Source organism: Schistocerca gregaria, chromosome 4 (genome assembly GCF_023897955.1).
Source record: "Schistocerca gregaria isolate iqSchGreg1 chromosome 4, iqSchGreg1.2, whole genome shotgun sequence".
NCBI lineage: Eukaryota > Metazoa > Arthropoda > Insecta > Orthoptera > Acrididae > Schistocerca > Schistocerca gregaria.
In genome coordinates this window covers 315,017,963-315,037,770 of record NC_064923.1, presented here as the reverse complement: position 1 = coordinate 315,037,770, position 19,808 = coordinate 315,017,963, and the positions used below count along the sequence as shown (strand labels likewise).

The window sequence follows — 19,808 nt, the reverse complement described above, 5'->3', positions numbered from 1 at the left end:
GCATCTTGTCATTGTCTCCAGTGTTCATATTGATCAAACTGTGTATTTGGCTGTTTATAATAAAATCAACATTATGCTTTTTCACTTATTTTACCTTTTCTGCCCATGTCCCATTCCCAATCCATTCACTGTGCCAGATTTGCACCTGGTGGCAAAAATTGAAACTAATTGTTTCCAGCTTAAGTCAGTACTATATTAACACATTAGAATATCTACAAGTTTCACTGCCATACAATAATTACAGCTCACACTGGACGTCAGTGAGCAGCTGCACTTTCATTACAACCTACCACTACTTTGCCATGCGACAACCAATTAGGGCCAGGCTTCTCCATTCTGTAAGTGAAATGCACACATCCGAGTCTTGTTGGAGTTTGGCCTCATAACAGGGGCCAAGCATATCCAAAGATGAAATCAACTTTTCTTCTCCCTCTTCAAACATTTTTGCTTGAGCAGCCAATGGTGTATCATCAGCTAATATGAAATGCCTGGATATGTTGTAATGGGCTCATCATTGGTCTAAATATTAAAAACCATGGGAACGAGTGCAATGCCTCAAGGCAATAACACTTTTGTATGCATCATCTGCTATTGTTATCCCGCACAAAGATCTGCTACCTTATATTCTTCAGGAGAGTGCCTAAGAGAGGTGTTAGTTGGTAACCACTGATGAGCTCAAATTTTCTTCAGCAATGTTCTGAGGTTGATAGTGTCATAAGCAGCTGATACAGTGATAAAAGCAGTTCCACTTGTTTTATGTTGTTCAAAACCATCTTCATTGTGTTGAGTGAGGTTCAGTATCTGACTGCAACACGATTGCCAAGGCTGAAAACCAGTAGTAACTCAAAATAGCAGACTGCAGATGAGTGGTGTATGAGAAAGATTTTTTTTTAAATTAATTTTATTTTTCAAAGAAGTACATTTTCTACAAGTATATTAAAATGCTGATTATACCTCATTATAAGCCAAATTATCTACAAATAATTACCATAATTAACAATGTGGGAATATTGGCACTGGTAATTGACTGGTAAAGAAATTTTTTAAATATCCTGCAATGGTTGCTTCTACCTGTTAATACACAACTTACTCATTCCACAAGCCTGAGAACTCTTCTTCATGGCAGTATTCACCAAATATGATGAATGAATTAATGATTTTTACACATGTGAAACCAACTGTACACATGGGGAAAAGTCATATGGAATGGATTTGCATTCCTACAACAACTTGGGTGAGCATCTAAGTACAATAAAAAGTCTTACCTGGACTTGGCACACACTTATAAAATCGTAGAAAATCCCTTAATGCCATGTAGTCAATTGCAATAATCATTACTCTGTTCAAAAGGGCTCGTTCCCCAGGATGGATGAATGACATAAATTCCACAGCCTGCAAATAAAAATATGAAAAAGGAATAACATTTGGTAATGTCGTCCACAAAACCAGGAAAGAATTTCCTGTTTAATATTAATTCGGAAATCGTATTTATTAGCCAGTGTGCTGACACTAACATAACTGCTACTACATTACTAGAAGAAAACATTAAACGCATTCAAACTGGAGCCATGCTCACTGCTCTAGTTCGCATAAAATGTTCATTTACACAATAGCCTGTCACCACCTCACTATAAATGCACCGTTAAAAAAAGTCTCAATGGTTGAATAAGTTAAGACTCCATAGATTTTTAAAAATGAAATGCTAGAACATTGGTGTAATAGAAGCAAAGCCTGTTCCCCATAGTAAATGCAGCTTACATGCGATCCCAAAAAAAAAGGACTGGTCTATTTTACGTGTTAAATTTTTAAAAAAAATTAATTAAAAGACTTGCCCAGGTTATCTGTCAAAACAAAAAAAATAATATATTATTCAGTCAATAATTCTTTGAGTTTGATGGCATTCACGTGGAGTCCTTCAGGGGTATAAACTAAGTAAAGATATTAACAAAATAAAAGCAGTTGTTAGAAACTAAACATTTGCACTGTTTGTGAACAACTATTATAATATGGCTGCTAATCATTTATTCTTAGTCAGGCTAAATTTAACATACTATATGTAGGAAAAGTGCCACTTTCACAGACAAAAGGTGCAGATTCATCATATATTACACAGCAAATTACTGGATTAGTGCAAGACAGTGCAAATGACTGCTGGTAACAAACTGATTTATAGCATAGTGCAAAATCTACATTTACTCCATCTAAAATGCAGTTTTCATTACACATAGCTGCAACTGCAACTGAATCCAGGAAAGCCATATTACACAACAGACAAATCTCAACTAGTGGTACTACAAAAATGTGAAATGTGTGGAAAAAGATGGTGGGAATTAAGTATCTTTTACCTCATACTGATATACAAGGTGTCTCACATAAAACCGGTACGCCTCACGTACCAACTAAGCATCTCTAATCAAACTGCTTGCAAAGTGGCAACACCGTCTCTGAAGTTAGCTACACTGCAACACACTCCATCAATGATTGTATAGATATGTTTCAAGTGAAGTATCCTGGTAGGAAACTCCCCATGACCAGCCCTAGTCAGGACCTGTACAAGAAATGGAGGGCTGTGGAATCTGTTCAGAATGTGCAAAGGTATAGGCGACCAATATTTAGGATCCCTGGAACTGTAGAGAACTCGCATGGACATTAGGAGACGTCCCTGCAAGTCAGTAAAGCTGTTATCACAGCAGGATGGTGTACCTCCAACATCATGTCACTGTGTACTAAAACAAATTAAATTAAAAGCCAATCATGAAAAGTGTGCCGCAAAAGTTAAAATTTGAGAATCAGGAAAAAAAAAAAAAAAAAAGAGTTCACTATTGTATTTGGCAGTTAACACCACTTGCTAACAATTATTTGGACCCCTTGTCTGGTATTGGCCTGCATGGAAGTTTAAGCCCACCAGAGCAAATGGACCTCAACAGACGACAGAGGGCAATATTACTGCAGTGCTGGATTCATCCAGTGCCACCACCTCACCACATGAATACACCAGTCAATAGTGTCCCTCACAGCTGGCATCTCGACCTCCCAGTCAGTACTTCATCCCATTGTATTCATTACTATCTCCAATGTACTACTGACTACTCATCCAAGAGTTTGCTTTGGTATTGGTTTTCCTATTTAGTCTCACTGTTGACAGTGGCTTGTACTTGACCTTTTGACAGTGCTGTGTCACCAGTGTGGAGGCAAATCTGAAGACCCCAAACCAACGTCTGCACTAACTGAAGGACTCAATTCCTGTAGGGACATGCAAACACTTAAATCTGGGAGGACAAATCACCTTTTGCAAATCATGACATATGAAACCATGAAAGAGTCACCTGCTAAAGCCCATGACACAAATGGTGGTAAGTTATATTTAGTGTGAAGTGTCAAAAGGCGGCTGCATTCCAGCAAAATATGGATCACTTTGAGGGGAGTGCTACGCAACTACAAAGGTGGGAGGGACACCTATTATGGAGTAAAAACTCTTGGGTCAACCTGGTATGACCGATGCAAAGATGGCAGAGGATGGTAGATTCCGACAGGAAGAGGCTGGGAGGAAGAATGCCACGTGGTGTAAATCCCCTTGATTGCACAAAGTTTATTAAATAGAGGGTGGGCCTCCCAACCCTGCACAAAGTTTTTTAGATGGGGATGGGAAGGGGGGCAGAGGGGGAAGGGGGAGGGGGGGGGGGGAGATTGCACTCCTAAGCCCCAAGAGTCAATCAACGACTGGGCAAAAAAAGCATTTGAGGGAGTCAAGGAGAATGGGGTAGGAGATTGCAGTTGGTGTATGTGGTCAGTCAGGATCATGACAGCAGTGAACCCAGGCAGCAACCGCTTCCTATGAGGTATGAAGGGGATCAATGCACTAAAATGTCCCCATGGAGCAACATACAGATGCCACTGGAAGCCTTCAAAGGGCTTACCCAGTTTCAGCAGTATGGTGAGTAAGTATCAGTAAAATGAGATTCCTAGATAATGACACAAGCTGTGAAGTAAAAGGAAATAAGAGATTCCAACTCCAGAAGGTGACAGTAGTATCCATTACAATTCCATTGAATAAGCATGGAACAGGGATCCAAATGGGATGGGCCAGAACCGAGCAAACTGGGTGTAGGATTAAAGGTTGAACAGGTCTGACACTTCTGCTTCAGTCAATACTATCCCAAGGCCTCAACTTTAGCCCTACACCCAAATGCACCATCTTTGACCTGTAAAGACCTACACTACTTCTCCTGGTCCCTGCAATGGAAACATTTCTTTGCCACCAATCCTTGAACTAAAGTCAATCTAATCCCAACAATGAACTCTGCCTCTTCCAATTCATACCACCATCCAACCATGATTCTCACTCCCTTATACGTAACCAAGCCCTGGTCACCATCTAAGAAATTCCTTACTCAAACTTGGCCTCACCGTTCTTCCCCAGGTCCCTTCCTCAGAACAACCTTTCAGCAGAAGAAAGGACAGTCATACATAACATCAAAACAATGACCTAAACATCCCACCCGCAAACAAAGGTTCCAAAACTGTTGTTGCGAATCACCATGACTACCTGGAGGAAGGTCTCTGCCACCAATTATCTGACTACTATAATCTCTGCCAGAGTGACCCAATCTCAGAAGCCAACATAACCTCCAATTCCTGCTTAAAGTCTTATGCCCTTCACCTACGACACCTCACACACACACCTTTTACATGCTCCCCAAAACCCAACAATTCTCTACACCCCATTGTAGCCTGTTACAGGGCTCCCACTGAAAAATTTCGCCTCTTCATGATCTGCAATCCAGGTCAAGACATCATATCTTCATTCTTTCACAACCGCAATGCCTTCTCTCTCATCCGCTTCACCTGATCCTCATCAACCTTCCTCAATGTTGAGCAGCTCCTCTCTGATGGTTTCATCCATACCTCTGTCCACATTAAACCCACCAACCACCAATAGTACTTCCATTTCGACAGCTGTTATCCCTTCCATCCTATAAACTCCCTCCCTTGGTCTAGCCACCCAGGGACAGCATATCTGCAGTGATAAGAACTGCCATACCCAATATCTACATCTGCATTTACATATATACTCTGCAAACCACCACTAGATGCATGGCAGAGGGTAAATAATAGCCCATCATAAAATAAATAGTCAAAGACTACAGTCATCTAGAGGATGTAATAGGTGATGGTGATATTCTTTGGCTTGGCCCCAGAAATCAATGACAGTATGAGCAGAACATAATATTTACTTCAGTGTCCATACTACACAGATGATGTTACACAAATTCATTCACTGTATAATAAGAACGTTACAGTATAACTTTTGTGTGTACTTTTCAACGAAATCATGTTAATAAATGAAGGCAGTACCAGTCTGCATTAAAATAAAGAACAAAGAAAATATGTCTTAACATTACTCTTTCAATCTGCAGTGTGTGTGTGTGTGTGTGTGTGTGTGTGTGTGTGTGTGTGTGTGTGTGTGTGGCGCACTCACGCCGAAACTGTGCTGAGGCTCTCACCAAAAGCTTCACAGACAAAAAATATCTCACACAGCAGCTACTCCTCAAACATATTTACTACACCATTTCCTCTCATACCCTCCAATCCTCCCACCACCTCCCAAGAACCAGCCACAAAAGAGTGCCCCCTTCATCACCCAATACTAACCTGAAGTGGTACACCTGAGCCACATCTTTCATCAGGAGTTTGATTACCTATCATTATGCCCTGAAATGAGTGACATTCTACCCAAGATCCTTCACACCCCTACTAAAGTGGTCGCCCACCCAACTTCCACCTCTTAGTCCATCCCTACGCCACTCCCAATCCCAACACCTTGCCACAAGGATCACATCCCTGTGGAAGACCCAAGTTCAAAACCTCCCCAATCTATCCACCCAGCTCTCCCTATTTCAGACCTATCACATGTTTATCCTACCCCACCAGAGGACAGGCCATTTATGGAAGCAGCCATGTCAATAACAGCTCAACTGCAATCATTGCACAGCTTTTATATTGGCATGACTGCCAACCAGCTGTCCACTAGGATGAACAGCCACTACCAAACTGCAGCCAAGAGCAGACCACCCTGTTGCACAACATACAGCTGAACATAATATGCTCAACTTCAATGGGTGCTTCACCATGGTTCCACAAGTTTCCTCAAGTGAAATTCCCTTATATTTCCCTCATTTCCAGACAAGTTTTAAAATTTTTCCCTGATAAATTTTAAGTTGTCAAGAATAAGTAAAGACATAAACCGACAAAAAAAATGTAGGAGCTTTTGTATTTCTCCCCCATGTCAGCAAAAAATCATAAGTAACAACATCATATTTTAATGAACTGTTTTTAAATGGAGAAAGCAAACCAAATGGTATGTGTATTTCATTAAGACCACTGTTGTTATTTTGTTTCAATAAAACAAACACATTTGTAACAAAAGTACGCATTTCCTTTTAGTTGCAAGACAGATTTAAAATACCTTCACTGATTTCAGAAACAGCCTCAGAAAAAAGTAGGCCTCTTGAAAGAAATGTATAAGGCAAGAAAAGAGTTGTGTAAACCAACACTATACATGACCACCAATAAAATGTTAGGTCTATTACGTTCGTTATTGTCAGTTATTACCCACTGTGTTAAATTTATTATTTTACAGATATAGTGTGAATTTTCTTTCAAGAAATATGTGAGTACATAGCGTACAAACTGTCAATGATGGCCACAATTTTCTTCTTCTTATCGTCCACACTTTCTAATATATATATTAATTTTGAAATGCCAAAATGTGCTAGAATAAATGAAATGTCTATAAAACACTGCACTGTGCAACATACTTGCAGTGAGACAGTCGCAACTCCTAAAAACAATTGTCCATGGTTCTAACCTGGTGAGGAGCAGAGCAGCCCTGGGTCCTTGGATAAACCACGAAAATCTGCCACATTATGCTACACACAAACAGACCTGGGCTGCTGGCAGATCGGTGAGACTTGATCTGATGGGCAGGGCCTGCACATTAGGGGGAACTAATGGGCTTCAGATCGGCACGCATGATCTGTTAGAGGCACCTTCAGAAATGGCTCGCCAGCTATTCACATGTCAGAGATGCCATCTTGATGAAATGAGGCCGCAGTGATCAATCCACACAACAGATGCAGCAAATACTCTGAGAATCAATACTAACAAGGACAGGTATCAACTCACCATAAAGATGTTCACTGAGCCAGATACAGGCATGTAGAAAAGACAATGACATTCTCACAACTAAATTTTTGGTCATAACTTTTGTCAAAAAATGAGCACACACACACACACACACACACACACACACACACACACACACACACACACACACACACACTAAATCACTAAGACAACTCGCGCACACATGACCACCATCTACAGTCGCTGCGTCAATAATCTCTGACAATCAGATCCAAACAAATGATTGCTCACACCTACCTGTCTGTAGTCGGCAGCTGCTAGGCCAGTGGCAAGAAGTGGTGGAAGCACTGGCTGTAAACTGAGAGGAGTGGTAGGAATGAGAGAAGTAGTGAGAATAAGGGTGTAGGAAGTGGCACATGTACTCAGCTGTGCATAGCCAGCAACGATGCACATCTCAGTAAACACACCATTTCATCTACTAAAACAAAAACAAGATTATTCCAGTATTTTTTTTTTTTTTTAATTTCCCTGATGTTTTCCTGACATGTTTGAAATTCCTTGATATTTTCCTGATTTCCAGAACTTGTGGCAACCCTATTCACTACCAAAGCCATCTGGATCCTCCCCTTCGTCACCAGATTTTCTGAACTGTGGAGATGGGAGTAATCCTTACAGCACATTCTCCGAGCGGTTCTAGGTGCTACAGTCTGGAACCACGCGACCGCTACGGTCGCAGGTTCGAATCCTACCTTGGGCATGGATGTGTGTGATGTCCTTAGATTAGTTAGGTTTAATTAGTTCTAAGTTCTAGGGGACTGATGACCTCAGATGTTAAGTCCCATAGTGCTCAGAGCCATTTGAACATATTCTCCACTTCCAAAATTACCCTAGCCTCAATCTGCAGTACCATACTTCCCCACTACCTCAACCCAATAACTTCCACCCTCTCTGTCCTATCACCACCTTCCTATTCTATTTCACACCCCCTTTGTGTGCTGCCTCTGCCAACACAACCGCCCATCTTTCCCCTTACCCCCTCCTTTATTTTTTGACTCCCTGTATCCCCCCCTCCACAGCCTCCCTGACAATGTGCCTGGTGGCAGTGTAGTCCCTGTATGAACTGCCAGACACCAGACAGTGCTCTTCTCTCTCCCCATCCATAACCTGCTATCCCCCCTGCTGCTCCTCCTCCCCCCCCCCCCCCCTCCCAAGTCAGACTGCTGTTTTTGTTCTATGTGACAGTCACTTTCCGGTCCACAATGCCAGAAATGGCACCCATGTGTGCATGAGGTATGCTTGCTTGTGTGAATGAATATACAGAGTGAGTCAGGAGGAAACGTACATGGTTTGATGGGTGATACTACTGGTGATTCTGAACAAAAAAAAGTGCCTACTAAACATATGCCCTTTTCTTAACCGTTTCCGGGTAAACTAATGAAAACAACTAGGAACGAGAAACAAGTCACAGTCCGACAGTGCCTGTCGTAGTGCATGGTACTACAGTGTCGTTATGAGAAAAATGAATACAGTTTTGTGTAGTGAAAATGCCATGGATCTTCACACATGCAGAGTATGCTGACATACTGTTTGTCTATGGTCTGTCCAATAGGAATTCCAGATCTGCTGTGAGGGAATATCAACAACGCTATCTGAATCGCAGAGTGCCGGACAGCAGGGTATTTCATGGATTGCTTAAGTGTGGTATGCTTCCCAGCATAAATGTTGTCTCTGAACGCCCCATACAACAAACTCTTAATGAAGTCTAGGACATTCTTCAAGTAATGGGACACAACCCTACTACTAGCTCTAGAAGAATTGGTACCAAACTTGATATTCCAGAAAGACAAGTGATACACACAGTACACGAGCATGGTCTGTACCACTTTCATCGGCAGAGTGTACAACATCCGCATGGAGGAGATGCTGCCACACGGCAAGAATTCTGTCAATGGATCAGTGCCAATGATTACACATATTTTGTTCATTGATGAGTCAACATCTACCCGCAACAGAATCAACACATGCGCAACCCTCATGTATGGGCAAATGAAAATGTGCACGCTGCTGTGAAAATGAATTTTCAACGACTTCTCAGTCAACAGGTGGTGCAGGATTATTGATGACCAACTCACTGGTCCATTTGTTTTAGATAACCATCTTACTGGGACGCGGTATCTTGAGTTTCTTCAGAATGTGTTACCAGGATATGAGGAAGATATTCCTTTGGCAACATGAGCTCGTATGTAATTTCAACATGACAGAGCTCCAACACATTCCGTACGGGCAGTAACACGGTATCTCAACACAACATATCCTGGTCGTCGGGTCAGTCGTCTTGGAGTCATTGTTTGGCCATCAAAGTCACCTGATCTTACGCCATTGGATTACTGTTTGTGGGGTTGGATACCGTCTACAAGCGCACAGTGGACACGAGAGGAATCTCTTGCTTGTATTTTACATGCTTGTGCCCACGTAAAGGAATGCAAAACTGAGCTCCAATCAAAGGCATGACCTGTCTACAGGAGCAGCAACATGCATTGAAGTTGACGGTGGACTGTTTGAACATCATCTGTGAGGAAACATAAACAAACCATAACATAGCATGATCTTAATTTACCGTCACCTGCACCTTTCTTGTTCCTAGCTGTTTTCACTGGTTTACCTAGAGACAGTCAAGAAAAGGGCATATTTTTATTTCCTCCTGACTCATCCTGTATGTGTGTGTGTGTGTGTGTGTGTGTGTGTGTGTGTGTGTGTGTGTGTGTGTGTGTGTTTTTCATTTTCTGACAAAGGCCTTGGCCGAAAGGTAAAGTGTGATGTAAGTATCTTTACATTGTGACTTTCTGTAACTTACCATGCCATCATTACAGTAAGTAGCAATCTATCTTTTCCTTAGGATACCAAATTTAACTGCTCAAAGAGAAAATATGAAAATGCAGTAGGCAAAAAGGAATACAAACATCTAAAAAATTAGACTGATGAAAAGTGTGAAATAGCTAACCAGAAATGGCTACAGGACAAATGCAGAACTGTAGAGGCATATACAACTAGGGGAAGGTTTGATAATGCCTACAGAAAAATTAAAGAAGCCTTTGAAGAAAAGGGAAGCAGCTGTATGAAAATTGAGAGCTCAAACAGAAAACCGGTACTAAGCAAAGGAGGGAAAGTTCAGAGGGGAATATAGAGGGGCTGCGGCAGGGAAATGAACATCAAGGTTATATTATAGAAAGGGAAGAGAACACAGATGTGGTGGGAGATAAGACACAGTGAGAAGACACTGACAGAGTGCTGAAAGTCTTAAGTCATTCTGCCAGAACTAACATCTTTGGGAGAGCCAACCATGGCAAAACTATTCCACCTGGTATCCAAGATGTACAAGACAGAGGAAATACCATCACACTTCAAGAAGGATGTAACAATTCCAATGAAGAAAGCAGTTGCTGAAAGGTGTAAATATAACTGAACAAATCATGGTTGAAAAACACTCACATGAATTATTTACAGACAAATGGCAAACTAGGAGGAGCTAGCCTTGGAGAATATCAATTTGGATTCTGGACAAATGAAGGAACACACAAGGTAATACTGACCCTGCGACTTCTCTTAGAAGACAGGTTAGGGAAAGGCAAACCTACGTTTGTAACTTCTGTTGACTTAGAGAAAGCTTTAGACAACACTGACTGGAATAAACTCTCTCAAATTCAGGAGGTAGAAGGGGTAAAAGACAGGGCGAGAAAGGGTATTCACAACTTGTACAAAAACCAGATAACAACCGCATGAAAGAAAACAGTGGTTGAGAAGGGAATGACATATGGTTGTAGCCTATCCCTGATGTCATTCAATATGTTGTTGTGCAATCAGAAATGGAAAGGAAAGAAAAATTTGGAGAAGGAATTAAAATTCAGGAAGAATAAATAAAAACCTTGAAGTTTGCCAATGACATTGTAAATCTGTCACAGACAGCAAAGGCCTTGGTGGAGTAGCTAAATGGAATGGACAGTGTGTTGAAAGGAGGATGTAAGATGAACATCAACGAAGGATAATGGGATGTAATCAAATCAGGTAATGATGAGGGAACTAAGATTATAAAATGAGACACTAAAACTAATAGATGAATTTTGCTATTTGTGAAGCAGAGAGGTTGTAAAATATAAACTGGCAATAGTAAGAGAAGCATTTCTGAAGAAGATAAATTTTTTAGCATTGAATACACATTGAAGTGGGTGATAAACAGTTCAGACAAGAAGAGAATAGAAGATTTTGAAATGTTGTGCTTCAGAAGAACATTCAAGATTAGATGGGTAGGGCATGTCACTAATGAGGAGTTACTGATAAGTCTACTGGGAAGAAAAAAAATTGTGACACAAATTGAGTAAAAGAAGGTATTGGTTGGGAAAACACTTTCTGAGATGTCAAGCAATCCCTGGGTCAAGAGAAATATTAGATACAAGTAATCAGCTTTGACCACTGATGTGATGTTAATGGATACTGGCAAATCACCTTTTGGTGCATATATTCACAATTTTATCGTTGGTTTGGCAAGCCAATGAAAGTGAAGAAAAATAAATAAAAACTCACCCCAATTTAGAGGTTAGGTTGGAAGCTGACAGGTTGGTTGTGAGATGGCAAAGCCATCAAATGCGAAGCGGGGAAAAAAAAAAACTGATAATCTTGTTCATTTTGGGTATCTTAGCCATACATTTGTTAAAACTGGCTGTGGTAACAGACTGATCTGCAGCTTAGCCCATTTGAAAAAACAACCACTGATACATCTGTATCATTTACACAGTTTGTCACACGTTTCCCATGTCACTGCTCAAAGTTGATGGACTCATATCAAATATTCCTCTTTAAATGTGATGAACAATTTATTATTGGAGGGAAGTTCACGGTACAAAAATTGCAGAGGTAGATGAAGACAAATGCAGTAAGCAGGTTAAATAGATGTAGCTTGCAGTAGCAAGCTTCTAAACTGAAACATCACCGCATACTTACAAATGAAAATGGCTGCCGTTCAGTAAAGGTGAAAGGTAAAATATTTTTTTAACACTGTTTTGAACTTCTCAATTATGGGCAATCACATGTAAAATAAATTACAATATTTATAAATGGTCAAGCAACCAACTTAATTTTCATTGGACCACTTCATTTGAATTGACCCCCTTTAACTATCTGAATAATTTGCTTTTATCACAGCATACATTTTTTCAGTATCTTTGTTGTCTGTGCAGCTAGCTGGCATACAAACTTTTAATACTGTGCTAGGTGTTGCCTTTATGTCTATCTTGGCTATGATAATGTATTCACAATGCTATTCATAATAATTTATCCACATTTCTATGTTGTTATTTATTATTAGGCCTACTCTTGCATTACCTCTATTTGATTTTTGCACCGATAACACTTAACTGACTTGACCAGAAGATCTGTTCTTCCTATTACCACACTTTACTAATTCTCACTATGCGTAAGTTACATCTATTCACTTCCTTTTTGAGATTTGTTAATCTACTTATCCAATTAATTTATCTAATATCCCACACTATGATTGGTAGACGACCAGTTTTGTTTCTCATGGGGACGAAATTCTCCTGAGTGGTCCCCACCAAAAGATTCAAGCGGAGAACTATTTCACCTCCGGAATATTTTACCAAAGAAGATGCTATCATCATTTAACAATTCAACAGAGCTTTACAGCACCTTCAAAAACTGTTTCTAAGTTCCCCTTGCTTTCAGCCATTCACAGTTCCAGGTCAACAAGACCTTGTTAGCTAATGTTCCATCAATTATCCAGACTGTTACCACCACTGCAGGTACTGGAAAGGCTGCCACGCCTTTCCAGGAAAAGAGTTAGTCTGTCCTCTCTACAGGCAGCCCTCCATTGTAGTTGGACCAATTATACATTCATGTCTATAGTTGAGGCATGCAAGCCATCCCTCTTTGGCAAGGTCAACAGTTCATGGGAGGAAGCCAATGATAAATATCTATAGATGTAAAATAAGCCAAACTAATTTTCTTGATTTGTCTGCCTGTGTATTGACTCAGTTCCAACTTGTTATGCAGCTACACTAAGAAGAATATTACATACTGTGCTGTATCTAGTGTATAAACATTAATGTCCATATTTAGCACCAATAACTCATTTGGAGTTCCATATTTTATGTACATCTACTCTCATTTTATTATAATCTCTGATGGAGTTGGACATTATGAACTTCTGTTTTATGTTGCAAAGGTCAGACACAACCCACGCAAGAAAAATGCTGAGTCTAGTGAACATCGTGAGCCATTGGCATATACTGGGAAGTGTGACATTACAGTGATGTTACACAGATGGCATCTGAATGATTTCAGTTTCTGTTCTTCAGCTGTAGATCTCTCAAATAATATGTCATTTTGCTCTTGTGTGTGTGTGTGTGTGTGTGTGTGTGTGTGTGTGTGTGTGTGTGTGTGTGTGTGTGTGTGTGTGGAGGGGGGGGTGGCGTCAGTGTATACCTGTCCCTTTTCCCCCCTAAGGTAAGTCTTTCCACTCCCAGGATTGAAATGACTCCTTACCCTCTCCCTTAAAACCCACATCCTTTCATCTTTCCCTCTCCTTCCATCTATCCTGATGAAGCAACCGTGGGTTGCAAAAGCTCAAAAATTTGTGTGTGTGTGTGTGTGTTTTTTTATTGTCTCTATAAACGTACCAACACTTTCGTTTGGTAAGTTACAGAAGTTTTAGATATATTTTTCCCACGTGGAATGTTTCCCTCTGGGAGGGGGGAGGGAGAGGGGGAGAGAGGAGAAGAAGCAGTGACAAACTGATCTCTAGTGTGGCACAAGGCTTAGATTATGTTGGAAGGCGACTGGCTGTAACTTACATCCCATAGTTATATTTACATCTCTAATGAAAACACTAATTTTCATATTGTGATCTGACGTTTCCAAATTTTTAATATGACTGACAAGATCAATAACAAAAACATCTGCACCGCTACCTCTCCACTCCTCCCATCAGTTTGTCGATGTGTTTATTTCATTTTTTTTATTTCTATGTTGGTGGTGACATCATCCATTGATCATTTCTTGAGGCTCATTACAGGAGCGTCCAATTCCACCCATCTGCTTTGATCCATGACGTCATCAATATGGTGCAATAACGTCTCACTCCAAAAATAAACTGAAACTAACAGGGATAACTCAAAAGCCAAGAGCGCTTAAATACTGTTTACTGGATAAACAGTTTCAACACATTAAACGTGCCATCATCAGATCTGTGAAGATGATGGCACCTTTAGTGTGTTGTAACCGATTATCCAGTAAACAGTATTTAAACAATCTTGCTTTCGAGTTATTTCTACAACAGAGTGATTGCTCCTCTATGCACTAAGTGTTCACTGTGAACCTAACAGGACAACCTCAGAAAATTGGGGGTTTAGGGCAGGAACAAGCTAAATATAGAACACTAAAAAAACACTGCACCATTCCACAAGCAATAACAACAAAAATTAATTTATAGTATTGTGCTACACCAACAAAACCACAGAAATCACACATTCTCTTGACCTACGTAGCTTAGCCGCAGCTACCGATAACAAAACTCAATACCTACAAGCCCAAAAAATGGACGCGGAGATTTCCCTTGACCTACATAGCTCTATCGCAGCTATCGATATCAAGAAACAAACATCTACAACTCTGAACAATGGAACCAAGACCCCAACTCAAAAACACAAATACCCCATATTCACTACACCAATTAAAACACAACCGACATAACAATGTACAACACACATTAATGTACATCCACCACCTCAGGGCACCATCAAATACAACAACACAAAATCTACAAACATAACTGACTCAAAAACTCCACGCCATAAAGACAACACACACAACAACACCATGCGTCAAAGCAGATGGGTGGAATGGGATGCTTCCGTTGATCCCGGTGCAGTATTGCGTTGGTAATTGATCTCAAAATTCTGTTAATGCAAAAACACTTAAGTTTTCCTCATAGAATTTCACAGAAGCTCAGAACAGAAAGCCATAATAAATGTGACAAAATGTACGTGTAGAATTGTCTTTGGTGTTTAGCTCTGCAAGGATTCTGCTTTAGAGATCACACATGACTATCTGCATATAATCCTTCACAAAAATGAAAACCAAAAGGAAGTTAACAATTTATGCTATAAAATAGAGTCGGTACTCTTTTTGTAGGCAATGTTCTTAAAAACTTTTGAAACATCTGAGGTTACATGCAATTTTGTATGTTAATTGTTATATATTTACATCTGCCAGAATGACATACCTTCTTTATTAACCGACAAACACTCCAGTGTAGTACTATAACATCAGGACAAAATTCTTAAAACCCTACTAGAGACAGCGTAATAACAACAATTATTGATATTTAGTGACAATTTGTGGATTCCACCGCAATTATTCCCCCCCCCCCCCCCTTTCCCCAAACAAATGGTTGACAATGTGCAAACAGGGTCCAGTGGAATAAATTTAGTGTACCCGTATTTCTTGATTTTTAACATGAGCATTGTTCACACCCACTGGGACGAAGTAAGTAGATAGTGGCGAGAGAGAGAAATGTTCAGTCACTGAAGTGTAGTCTTGGAACCAAATCTCGTGCAGCTATCTGTATTTACATGTTTCTCAGCTAATAATGTTCCAACTTGTTTTTGCATAATACTTTAACTGTTTCATTTCCTGTTTTGTGTGTACCAGGTGTCTTGTTTCTTCGTTAACAGGCTGGAAGATTTTTCAACATATGTGGTAATATGGTTTTAAATTTTGTTTTCAACTTTTGCTACCAATTAGGTGGACGTTACTCCTGCTGGTACCAGACACACTATAGTCTAACATTACTCGCACTTCACCTCTGCTCACTTTTAATTTCCCCCTCATTTGGTGAAAACAGGACAGCAAGTGCTACAAGAATAATTTTTCAAAAAAATTAAATTTTTCCACTGGGCTATACACTTCCTAACACTTTGAAGTAATGTTCTCTAAATACTTTGACTCCCTCACATGTTATTATTGAAAAATACTGTATATCCCCGTTACAATCTAATGCAATTGGGCCAGAATTACATTCTGACAACATCCTACTATGACTGCCAGGCAAACCATGTACCAGTCCTGTAACATCTATATCACAGGGTGTTAATAAATGTAAAACCAAATTGTCATTCACAGCAGATCTTCGACTTTCAATCCAAATTGTGAAACTTGCTGTGGGGAATAGTTCAAAGTGGGGCATCAACAACCGTGTGCCCCCAATCAGAGTAATTGCACGTTGAATAACACACTTTAGCAACTAAATTTTAGAAAAACAAAACTACAAACGCGCAAGTAAGGATTCATAAAAGAACAAAAGTTACATCCACACACCTTGGCTTCTTTACCGTATGAAAATTGACCCATGCTCAGGTGATTTGATTTTATACGTGTTTTAGTCTTAAGTACTTTCGATCCCTTTTATGACTCAAGTCCGTTTTTGAAAGTACCTCAATGTGAACATAAGGAGAGTCATTCAGCATCTTCGGTGTACTGATTAGTCTTGCCACCTCAACCACGATTTGGAGTCGTTTGGGAGGAGATGGCGTTGAACGCCCTAGACTTCTGTAAGTGCATTCACGTATGTATATTTCACTATGTATACACATGTAACAGTGGGACGTGTAGAGAACGTTCCTATCACCGCACATCGTATGAAGTCAAATACATCTGAGCTCTTTCGGTAAATTTGCGAAGACCTGTTTGTCAACAAAACTGTGCTGAACAGGTATCAATCAATATGCTACTTATGATAAACAAAGGAAACCGCATGGTACGGCATGATCCTGTGTTTCAACACTTGTCAGGAACACATTTTCATGAAATAGGCGGGGCTTTTCTTTTATTCTTACCTTTCCGCCTACTTCTGTAAACACCGAGCTTGGATAACCAGCAAGTGCCATTAACACCTCGTGTAACATTTTGTAACTGTTTGAAACTTCAAAAAACGTTTTAAATCGAATGCATGGATATTTGACGCCCACTCAACCCCATATCGCTAAATTCGATGTGAAATTACGACATTCAAATTTCCCTAACTCTTGCGTAGCAATAACCTCTTTGCTTATGTCAAAGTTGTTACTTTTCGCCTAAGTCGTGGGCGATGATATAAATTAATGACGCCAATAAACCAGTGGCAAAAGAATATTCAAAAATATTGTGCGTGTATGTACATGCGGGTGGGTAGGGGGGAGGGGCACTTTGAATACGTTTTGAGAAACGACTTTAAGCAGAGTGCTCAAAAGACGCTCGTGTGAACACACTCCTCAAGAGTATGGGACCGATTTCAGATAGAAGCAATAGCGGAACATCCTCTTCACAGTTTAAAGGAGATTTTAATTTTCTTTAGTGTAAGAGAATTGCCATATAAACTGTATTACAGATTTCCCGTTATGATTTTAAACATAAGTTTCAAATGGTTTAGCCACACGAAACATATTATAAAACAAATAGGGCCGGTTCTACAATCTCGAGCTAAATCCAGGGGTTAACGGATTAACTTTGACAGCACGTTGCACAACCTCATTTATTCCCCGGTTAGTTATTCCCAGAAGTGCGTTGATGTCCACTTAAGTTGGCACCAATTGAAGCTCTGGGTATTTTCGCGTGCGTCATTTCATATTAACTTAGAGGTAGTTTGCAGAAATATGCGTGTCAAACACAGTCTGTCATTTACGGTCTCGACACTCACTACTGTGAAAATTGTTAACGTCTGCCAGTTGGTATAACACTACCGCCTCAAGTGGCGAGAAAGAAGACATAAGATTAAAATTTGTTTTTAATTATTTTTCTAGTTATTCAGCGAAGGAGTTATTACGTTTTTGCGTTCCAAGCATCAGCAAATTATCAACAGACATTAATGATCAGGAAATAGTTATAAAAACAGCCGAATTTCTCTGATTCAGTAAAATAAGCTTCAACTCAATGATGAAGAAATACTTTCGAATATGTGTATAACTGCAGCTTACTCCGCTGAAAACGACAAAATATAAACACACATTTCATACATGAGAAGAAAATAATTTTTTTTTTTTGCTCTTATTGTGACAGGCACTTTCCTTGACACATAACTACATTGTAATGACCCTAGCATTTCGCAAGTCTTACAATTCACTAGGCTTTCTAATACATAAAATATTTGTAAATGTAACTACTTTTGTTTACAAAGTGAGTTTGTTGAAGATTCTTGCAGTTTATGGCCCAGATGAAGCAACTATTATAGTATCGAACTGGTTTCTTGTGTGTTGGAGAACAGTTTTATTGCTTTCGTTCTTTTATTACCGCAGCTATATGGGTTTTCCTTCAGCTGCTGCTGTGGTTGCCTATCTGCCACGTTAAATAATGGAGGTATTGCAATCCATACACGTTTCCTATATTCCTCGGACACTGATTTCACTAGAAGTGTGGCGAAGAAAACGTTTCTGACTAGATATACGACGCCTTTCTCCTTAAGTTAGGTCTTCCGCTGTTAACTACCAATTTTTTTGTTCATAAAGAACACAGCATTCTGCAGTAAACACCTGTACGTTACAAGAAAATCGTAAATGAACTTGCAGTTAACTACATAGATACTCACGTAATGTTTCCTAACACATGAAGCAACAAAAAAAGTTGGAAATAATATAATTGTACATGTCAAGTCATACTGATACACACTGCTATTGCGCTTGTTGATGTTGTGTGAGCTGTACATGACTCCCCCCCCGCAGTGTTAACGGTATCTGAGGTTGAATCATGCATGATGTCCAGCATGCATTGTCACCGTTTTCTGGAAACCAGATATTTTATTATTGAACTCTGTAGTACCAGCACAGTCTAATATATACAGACGCAACACACAATGCTGTGAAAGTTGCTAACATTTGACAGTTCAAGTGACACTAGCGCCCCTAGCAGCCAGAAAGCTCGACTACCTCTGACAACAGATGCGACGTAAAAATAATGTTTGTTTTCAATTCGTTTTGTACTTAATTTACAAAATAGTTAGTGTATTTTTGCGTCACAAGTGTTAGGAGAACAGCGAGAGACATAAATGATCGTGAAATATAAGTAAACAGAGCAACAACTACTGAATGAAGTGACATAAGCTGCAACATATTCTTGAAGAAATACTTAAGCAGTAGCAAACAATCACACTTATTCCATTGTAATAAAGAGAATACACACTGTATATCCCACATATGAAGTATATAGATCCTCCTCCTTATGTAAAAATGAAGCGACACATCACTTTTCATTACGTTTTGCTTTGCAGGAAACCTGCTTCCAAAAATACAATTTCCAACTTATTCTTTGTGCTACCAGGTTATCTCAATAAAAAGTATAACTGTTTTAAAACTTTATTTTATCCAATTGATACATTTAACAAAAATAAAATTAAATGAATGAGTCAGTCCTAACACAATAACAACCCAGATGAGCCAGCTTCTTCACTTTTTTATTTCTTCTCTTGCTCCTACAGACTTAAGTCTTGATTCCTGAATTTAATAATCTAAAAGACCCTCACTTTCACAAACAGTCTTACTAACAGCAGCTTGGTTTCAGCACAGCACCCAGGTGGAAAATTGGGGATGTCTATCAACATGTTCACAAAGAAAACATCACAATTA

The 19,808-nt window shown here is 39.7% G+C and overlaps 1 protein-coding gene across 2 annotated transcripts in view; it reads right to left on the bottom strand.

Moving 5' to 3' along the window:
• The window catches only part of LOC126267157 (gamma-tubulin complex component 4), a 150,407-nt gene extending 133,127 nt beyond the window's left edge, over positions 1-17,280 (bottom strand). The window contains exons 1-2 of one of the 2 annotated variants that reach the window (XM_049972100.1): positions 17,052-17,280; positions 1,266-1,392 (exon numbers count right to left, since the gene is read on the bottom strand). In XM_049972100.1, coding sequence (XP_049828057.1) covers positions 1,266-1,392; positions 17,052-17,120 — 196 coding nt within the window. In that variant the 5' untranslated portion in view covers positions 17,121-17,280. Of the gene's footprint in view, positions 1-1,265; positions 1,393-7,443; positions 7,501-17,051 lie in introns of those variants that run through there. The other variant, XM_049972103.1, reaches the window with a different exon arrangement.
• Between the last annotated feature and the right edge of the window lie 2,528 nt (positions 17,281-19,808).